The following is an 8,173-nucleotide window of genomic DNA, read 5'->3' on the forward strand; positions in this document are numbered from 1 at the left end:
CGCTACTGTGCTGTGCCGAGGACGTGCTGCACCCGGCACGGAGCCTGGGGAGCCCAGCCCTTCGTGTGTCGCGAAGGAGAATGGAATCCGAAAGCGGGGCAGCCGCCTTCGGGAACGTCTCTCCACACGTGTCCTCCCACGGGGTGCGCTCGCAGATCTTGGTGTCGTCCCAGCACCCCCACACCTCCCAGAGGGTCACCCTGCAACACGCCTGGGCCTCCTTCCCGCTGCACCGCACCCACCTCCAGGGCCTCCCTTCCCCCAACCAGGGCCTGCGTCTATGCCAGAGACCGTTCCAGCTGTCTGTGGTCCGCGCACCGGCCTCTCCCTGCTCTTCCAGGCTGCTCCAGGCACCAGCCCTGGGACACTCCTGACTCCCTAAGTGGCGCAGTCTGGGGCGGGGGCTCTGAGTCGGGCTCAGCCACTCCCCGCCCCCACACTCCCCAGCTGGGGCTGAGAAGGCAAACAAACCTGCAAAGCCATCATTAACCAATTACTGGGCCTCCAAAATTACAGGCTTCATCCCAGCGTAGGCTGGGCCAGATGTCTAGGCCCCCAGCCGGCAGGCGCTGCTTAACGGGGCCACCCTCCCCAGCCTCTCCCCCACCTCGGGCGGGCTCTGTCACCTCCCTGCGGCTCCTGACATGGGAGGGTCTTGCTGAGGCGTGGGCCCAGCGGAGCTCGGGGCCCTGGAGCTTGCTGCTGAGGGCGGCCCAGGCCGGGAGGGTAGGCTCTGCGTGCCGGCCAGGTTGGGGCCAGACTGCCTCCCTGTGCGCACTCCAGGCTGGGACTGGAGGTCCCTCCGGCAGCCCCGTTCCCTTCAGACCCCCGGAGCACGGAAGCAAGCGTCTATGCATGAGATGTGAGGCCAATTCAGGCTGCGGTGGGGCTCCAAGGGCAGGGGCTCTGTTGGGTAGATGGACCCTGGGACCACCCTCCCAGGCAGCCAGGCCAGCCCTTGGCCAGGAGAGGGTGTCCTAGAAGGCCGGCCCTGGCCACTATTCCCGGAGGCTGGCGGGGGCAGCGGTGGGGGCTTTCTCTGCGGCCAAGTCCGTGGTGGTTGCCACCATGGGGCTGGGCACGTAGTTGAAGGGGGGGACACGGGCTGAGCGGCTGGGGGAACCGTGCCGGCTGGCGGGAAAGCCCCCCGCAGCCACCCCCAGGCCCTCATGGACAAAGGGAGCAGAGGTGGGAGCCTTGATGGGGCCGGGCCCGTCCACATCGCTGCCAAGGAGGGTGGTGGGCCCGCTGACCGGGGCCTGGGGGGGCGCCCTGCTTTCCAGGCTGGGAGATGTGCTGGAGTTGGTCTTGGTGGCAGCAAAGTCCTCTGTCTGGACCACGGCATCGCTGGTCTTGCGCTGTGGGGGGCCGTGGGGGCCTTCCTCGAACGGGGCTCCTATCAGTGGCAGGGCAGTGGCAGGCAGCGTGCTCCGCAGGATGTGCGGAACGCCCCGCCCGGATGCGACGCCACGGGTGCCTGCGCGCTGCCACTCCTTGGCAGAGCCTGGCCTCCATCGCCGCGCGGGCGCGCCGGGCGGCCACGGGTGGTCCCTCGCAGGCCTGCGGGCCACGCTGATGTGCGGAGGGAGGCGGCATCGCTTGACCGCCTCGGGCCGCGGCCGGGGCGGACAGGCAGGCGACGGCTCTCAGAGCCGCGCCGGGCTGGCCGCCGGGACTGGGCCCGGTGCGGGGTTCGCTGGGACCGGAACCTGCCTGGGGCTGCCCGCAGCTCTGCAACGCGAGGAGCAGGAAGACGCAGGCAGCGCAGGGCACGCGGGCGAGGCGGCCTGGGAGGCGGGGGACGCGGCCTCCGGGGTGGACAGCTCTGAGCGTCGGCGGCGCAGCAGGCCCGGGGACTCCTTGATAAAGGTCAGCTGCCGCCGGAAACCCGAGCGGTCGGAGGACTCGCTGCCACTGGAGCGGGCTGAAGCCACGCGCACCAGGCCCAGGCGGGCCCCTCGGGTGCCGGGGCTTCCCTTAGCTGCCACCCGACCCCGGGGGCCTGGCTCCGGGGCTGCCCTGGCCAGGGGTGGCGGCCCACGCCTGGCTGGCCTTTGCATGAAGGGGATCCGCACAGGTGACTTCTGTGTCTTGTGCTGCTTGGACAGCAGGGCCCGTGTGGGTGTTTGGGGCACCAAAGATACCCCGGGGCCGGGGAGGGACCCTGAGGCCTGGGCCCCTGGGGGCGGTCTCCTCGTAGGAGGCTGGGAGGCTGGAGAGGCCGGGGAGGAGCCGGATGAGGAGGCCTTGGCCAGGCGGGCGGGCGGTGTGGCGCTCCTCTGGGGAGGGCTCAGCGCCGCCAGCTCCGAGATCTTGCCTGGCCGGTGCAGGCTTCGAGACCGCTGCTGCCCAGGACTGGGGGTTTTGGCGGGGGCTGCTGGCTGTGCCGGACTGGGGGGGCCCATCTTCCTCGGTGCCACGCGGCTGCCAGCGTTGCCTTTGGGCTGGGCCCGAGGGGCCGGGCTGGGCACATAGATCACAGTCCGTCCCCGGAGCACGGCCGGCACCCTGCATGCAGTCTTCTGAGCACCACGCAGCTTCTCGGGGCCACTGGTACTGTGCCGGGCCAGGGCCGAGTCCCGTTTCTCCGGCCTCGCGGCACTGCCCGCCTGGCCCCCAGCCTGAAGCCGCCGTCCCTTCCTGTGCAGGGGGGGCTGCAGGGTGGAGCTCCCTGACAGCCCCGACCCAGACAGGACAGAGTCAGACCCAGACGAGGCCTCGTGGGTGGCCGATGCCGCCGCCTGGTGCAGCCACGTGACAATAGAGTTGGCGCCCTCCTGGATGGCACGCCACTCAACGCTGTCAAGGTCTGAGGCGTGGTCTGAGCCTGCTGCCTCGTCCCCGCGCTCCCGGGGCCCCTCTGCTGGCTGTTTGTCTGGCTGGGCAGCTTGGGGCTTGCGGCGCTGTAGGCCTGACGCCTGGAGCCGGCATCTGGGCACCGCGGAGCCAACGCAGCGCCGGAGCAGCCCCGTCTCTGCCCGTGGGCTTGGGGGGCCATTAGACCCACCCCCAGTGCCTGGGACCTTGTGGACAGCTGGGTCAGGAGCATGGGGCCGGCTGGCCAGGTGCTCAGGGGGGTCAGGCTCGCTGAGGGAGCTGGCGGAGGAGCTCAGGGAGTAGCACGGCGGTGTCTCGTCAGCGATGAGGCTGGGCTGGGCGCGGGCGGCCTGCATGGCCTTGGGCGTAGCCTTGGGTGCAGCCGGCACCTCCTTCCGGCCAGCCGGGCGCTCTCTCTTCACTGCACGGGGGATGGCGGACGCCCGCCGCGGGGGTGCCGCTGCCTCGGACGGCTCCTCGTCTGAGTCGTCGTAGAAGCAGTACACGGCCTCCTCGGTGGGCGTCGTGAGGCACAGTGACTGCGGCGCCCCGTCCCCGCGTGCCGGGCTGGGGCGGGCACTGTCCCGGTCCCTGCAGGCGCTCGAGGGCCGGCGGAGGGGCAGCTCCAGCCCCACCCGGCTCCTGCCCGCTCCCTGGGCCTGCTCCGTGCTCCGGCCTGCTCCCCATGCCCTGTGCCTTTGCCCAGTGGCCTGCCTGGCAGGGGCCTCACGACCTGCAGGCTTCTGCCTGTCCGAATGCCCGCCAGCCGGGTCCCTGGGAGGTCCCTGCAGTGTCTCGTCACTGAGTGAGGTGGCACTGGAGAAGGTGACAGGTGTGCCCTCGGCAGAGTCGGTGCAAGACTCGTCCACCCGGGCAGGGGCAGGCACCAGCATGTAGACGGGCACGGGCAGTGTGCGGCATCCGGGCACCAGGGCCGAGGCCACCTTGCGGAGCCGGGCGGGCACTGCCGCCCCCAGGCACTCACGCAGCAGCTCCAGCTCCTGGTCGGCGGCTGCCGGCCCCTCGAGGCAGCCACCAGCCTCGTCCCGCCGGCGGTGCCCAGCAAAGTGCAGGCCGGGGCCGCCGCCGCCGCCGCCGCGCTCAGGGCAGGCCGGGGGCAGCAGCCGCAGCTCCACGTCCTTTTGCACGTAGTGTTCGTGCAGGGCCAGCGCGCTGAGGCTGGAAGCGCATGAGAAGTTCTCGTCGGGCTTCTCCACGGTGAAGCGCACGCTGCCCGCGTCCAGCTCAGACGGAAGCCGGCAGCGCTCACGGCGGTCTGCGATGTCCAGGAAGCGCTTCACGTAGCTCTCCCACTGCAAGCTGAACTGGGTGCTCTCGCGCTCGCCGGGGGGCACAGGGGCCAGCGGGGGCGTCTTGCTGCGGCTGGGGGGCATGGTCTGCCCGGGGCTGTCGGGCAGCTCGCTGGGGCTGACCGTGCCGCTGCCCAGCCCACTGCACGGGTCACTGGGGACAGAGCTGGCGATGGACGGGCTCTCGAAACTGCTCAAGGAGCTCACTGAGCTGCAGCGGCTCAGCACCAGCGGCGTCTCCTGCACACAGTTCTCCGAGGAACTGGACGGCGTGGTGTCCTCGACCCCCAGTCCCCGGCCCCGCTGGGCTGCTGGGATGGCCACGGGCAGGGAAGTGGTCCCAGGCCCGAGCCAGGCCCCGTCCAGGTCTGCCTTGCTGGGTCCTGCCTCCTCCAGCCCTTCCAGGGATGAGTCACTGTCCAGGTCCCCGGCCTCACTGGGGCCTGGGCGGCCAGCTGAGGACAGCGAGGACAGGGAGCTGCAGCGGGACAGGCAGAGCGGCACTGTCTCTGCCACCAGCTTCTCCGGCACCTTGCTCAGGCCATCCGTGGGCAGCCAGGCCTGCTTCCGTGCTCCGGGGGCCAGGGGCGCCGTGCCTGCCCTGGGGTTGCCCTCGAAGAGCGGCACGTGCTGGTAGGTGGGCGACAGCTTGATGGTGCGCACGCAGGCGTCTGTGGCAGAGGCGTCCCGGGATGCTGGCTCCTGGCTGCCCGGCAGATGGAGGTCAAGCCGGCTGGGCCGCACCTGGCTGCACGGGGACCCCTCGCGGTGCTCGGTCAGCACGGCCAGTGGGCAGGGCCGTGTGTGCTCGCGGGGACAGCGCCCATCACCGGTGCTGCCGCTGTTGAGACTGTCATTGGAGAGGCTGGCGTGGGCAGCCTTCAGCCGCAGCAGTGGGTGGGCACGGCCGCCAGCCTCCTGCCGCCTGCCCTCGGGCCGCCGGCAAGGGGAGCAGGACTGGGCCCGACCTTCGCGCGGCGCCTCCTGCCCGGGGTCTCCAGAGCTGAGGCTGAAGCTGTCATCAGATGAGGTGTGTAGGGCGGAGATATCCTCCACCAGCCGGTCGATCCGCGCCACTGCCAGTGCCAGCTTGGCCTTGGCCCTGGCCGCCACGGCCACCTCCCCGCTGGCCTCCTTCTCCGCCTCCAGGCCGCTGCGGCGGGCAGGTGGGGCGCGGGCCAGCGCCTGCCCCTGCAGGAAGGGGCTCCCCAGGAAGAGTGACAGCACGGCAGGGCTGGCGGGCTCCGCGGTGGCGGCCGCGGCAGCCAGGGAGGGCGCCTCATCGTCGTCAAAGCAGCCCGAGTCCGAGGCATAGTCCCGGGCCAGCCCGTCCAGGTGCCGCAGGGGCGGCAGCGGCTTCTTGGAGGCGGGGTCGGCCTCGGCCTCGGCCTCGGGCAGGCCCTGCTTCTCCAGGTGGTCGAGCGCCTGCGCCAGGTGCCGCGTGTCCAGCTCGGCCTCTAGCGCCCGCTGCTTCCGCACGTACAGGCTGGGTGCGCAGGCGCCCGGGGAGATGGCCGTGGCCGTCGTCTGGTATTTGGCCGGCCGGTGGGCCAGCAGGTTGCGCAGGGCGGCGGCGCTGCCCATGGCGATCATCTTGTGCTTGGAGTGCACCAGGTTGCGCAGCATGCCCACGGCGCCCAGGTCCCACAGCAGCTCCTGGTCACGCGCGCTGCGGGCGGACAGGTTCCAGAGCGTGCCGCAGGCGTTGCTCACGATGGTCAGGCTGTGCGACGTCAGGTGCTGGAGCAGTGTCTGCAGGCAGTTGTGGTCCCGCAGCACCTGTCTGCAGTGGCGGGGGCGTCAGGCCGGCGCGCGGGCCCCGCCCCTCCCGGCCCCGCCCCTCCGGCACCCCGCGGGGGTCAGGCAAGGCACCAAAGTAACTTTAAATTTCAGAAAACGGAATAAATATTTACTAAGATATATATTAAAATAATAAATTAATACTTTCTTTTAATGTAAAATTGACTTTATCTCATTTTAACACGACTACATCTTGTAATATTTTGGATATACTTGTACTGAAGGCAAGTCTTACCTGCTTTTAAAAATGCTAAGTATTGTTAATTAATAGTATTGTTTAATAAATAAATGTTTTATTGGCTTTAATAAATAAAATCTTTAGCACAAGTATAGCCCATGCCATTTTTGGGATATACTTACACTAAAAATAAATGTGATGTATTTTCCTACGTCAAAAACATTACTATCATCTAATAAATAATACTTTATTTTGACAAGGAATGAGTACTTATTAATACAAGCATTTGTCATTAATATTTAGTAAATAATACATGTTTTTATTTTAATAAGTTTAAAATTTAGTATAAGTATACCTCACACAAGATTTGGGATATACTTACACTAAAAAAATTTCGTCCCTAGGGACCAGTCGGGACCCTCTGCTTGCAGCACAGAGCAAGGCTTGTCCTGCGTTCACAGCAGAGTGGGCTCTGCCATCCGCAGACCCACCCTGCACCCCAGCGTCCACCTTCCCCTGGTGCCCTCACGCCTCCCGCTCCGCCCCTGCTGGCCATGGGAGGGCCGACCTGTAGTCCTCCCGGGTGGCCACGAGGCTGGACACGTTGCGCAGGATGCCGCCGCCGCTCTCGATGATGGCCAGGGAGTTGCTCTGACACTTGTAGGTCAGTGTGCTCACCAGGAAGCCCAGCGCGCCGTCCACCTGGCAGATGGCCGCCTTGTTCTCAGTGCTGTGTGCTGACAGGTTCCACAGGGCGCTGAGCACACTCTTCAGGGTGGACTCCTAGACACAGCGCACGGAAGAGGGGGTCAGTGGCGGGGGCACGGAGGGGGCAGGCCAGCCCCGCTCACGCGCCCTCCCCATCAGGGTGTGGACAAAAGGCTGGGAGGAAAGGCACCCAAATACGTTTTCCAATACAAGTAAAAGTACAAGTATCTTTCAGAGGCAGGGCTGGAAGCCCCAGGTGTGGGCCACCTGCTACACAGTGCACTATATGGCTTGATTGCCCCCTAGAGATGGGGAACTCACCCCCCTCCCGTGGGTCTCCCTGCCCTGTGGCTGGCACTGAACATTCCTGGCTGCTCCTTCTTCCCGAGGCCTGGGGTGAGCTCCCCCTGCCCCCAGCCCCCAGCCCCAGCCGGCACCCACCTTGGAGGCTCGCAGAACACACTGCATCAGGGCAGTCATGCTGCCGACTTCCCTCAGCACCTTCTTGCTGTTGATGTCAGCTCGCCAGGACAGGTTACGCAGGATGCTGGACACCACCTGGACCAGGGCAGAGGATGGACTGGGTGCACCTAGGGCCCAGGCGCCCAAGGTCCCCACCCCATCCCCCACCCCGCGCCAGGAGGGGCCGGGGAGACACTGAAGGGGATGCCCCTCACTGGAGACTCTCCATACCCAGGGGAGAGGGGGCCTTGCCAGAAGAAAGGCCTCAGGCGGTGGGACGCCCCGCAGGGCACTCCTGGTGCCACACCCACACCACCCAGGTACCTGGTGGAGCTCCTCGCTCTCGGAAGCCAGCTGGGCCACGATGGCCTCCATGCAGCCCCGGCGGGCACACAGCGTGGCCTGTTGGTGTGACAGAGGGAAGTCACGCCAGGCCAGGCGGGGCAGGGGGCATGAAGTAGACCCCCCCACCTCCAGGTTCCCTCCTCTGCTCACTGAGCACCTACTAGGGGCTGAGCTTGAGCCCCGGCCCTACCCTCACTGCTGCATGCTGTGGGGGAGGGGCAGCAGTCCGCCTGTTGCTCCAATGAGGGCAGGGAGGCCCAGACCAGCGCGGACACCCAGCCCCACAGTCCAGAGGCACCATGCTTGGCAGAGTCGGCCCCAGAGCAGCCAACAGCATGGTGGCCTGGCTGACCGCGTCCAGACACCAGCCTTCTGGGCCCCACCAGCCCTCTCTGGGCCTCAGTCTACCCGCCTAAAAGTTGGGGACAACTGTCCCCATGTCTCAAGGCTGTTTGGAGGCTGGGATGAGGTCGAGGGAGGTGCTGGCCCCGCCCCCTGGCCGGCTCCGCCCCCCTCCGGCCACCCCTCCCCCCCCCCGCTCCCCCCCCACCCC

The 8,173-nt window shown here is 67.4% G+C and overlaps 1 protein-coding gene across 2 annotated transcripts in view; it reads right to left on the reverse strand.

Annotated features, from left to right (window-relative positions):
- The window catches only part of APC2 (APC regulator of WNT signaling pathway 2), a 17,624-nt gene that overhangs the window by 855 nt on the left and 8,596 nt on the right, over positions 1-8,173 (reverse strand). For both annotated transcript variants that reach the window (XM_040629669.1, XM_040629668.1), the window contains exons 10-13: positions 7,600-7,677; positions 7,255-7,371; positions 6,674-6,888; positions 1,788-5,910 (exon numbers count right to left, since the gene is read on the reverse strand). In XM_040629669.1, coding sequence (XP_040485603.1) covers positions 1,788-5,910; positions 6,674-6,888; positions 7,255-7,371; positions 7,600-7,677 — 4,533 coding nt within the window. The remainder of the gene's footprint in view (positions 1-1,787; positions 5,911-6,673; positions 6,889-7,254; positions 7,372-7,599; positions 7,678-8,173) is intronic.

Source organism: Ursus maritimus, unplaced genomic scaffold (assembly GCF_017311325.1).
Source record: "Ursus maritimus isolate PB19 unplaced genomic scaffold, ASM1731132v1 scaffold_14, whole genome shotgun sequence".
NCBI lineage: Eukaryota > Metazoa > Chordata > Mammalia > Carnivora > Ursidae > Ursus > Ursus maritimus.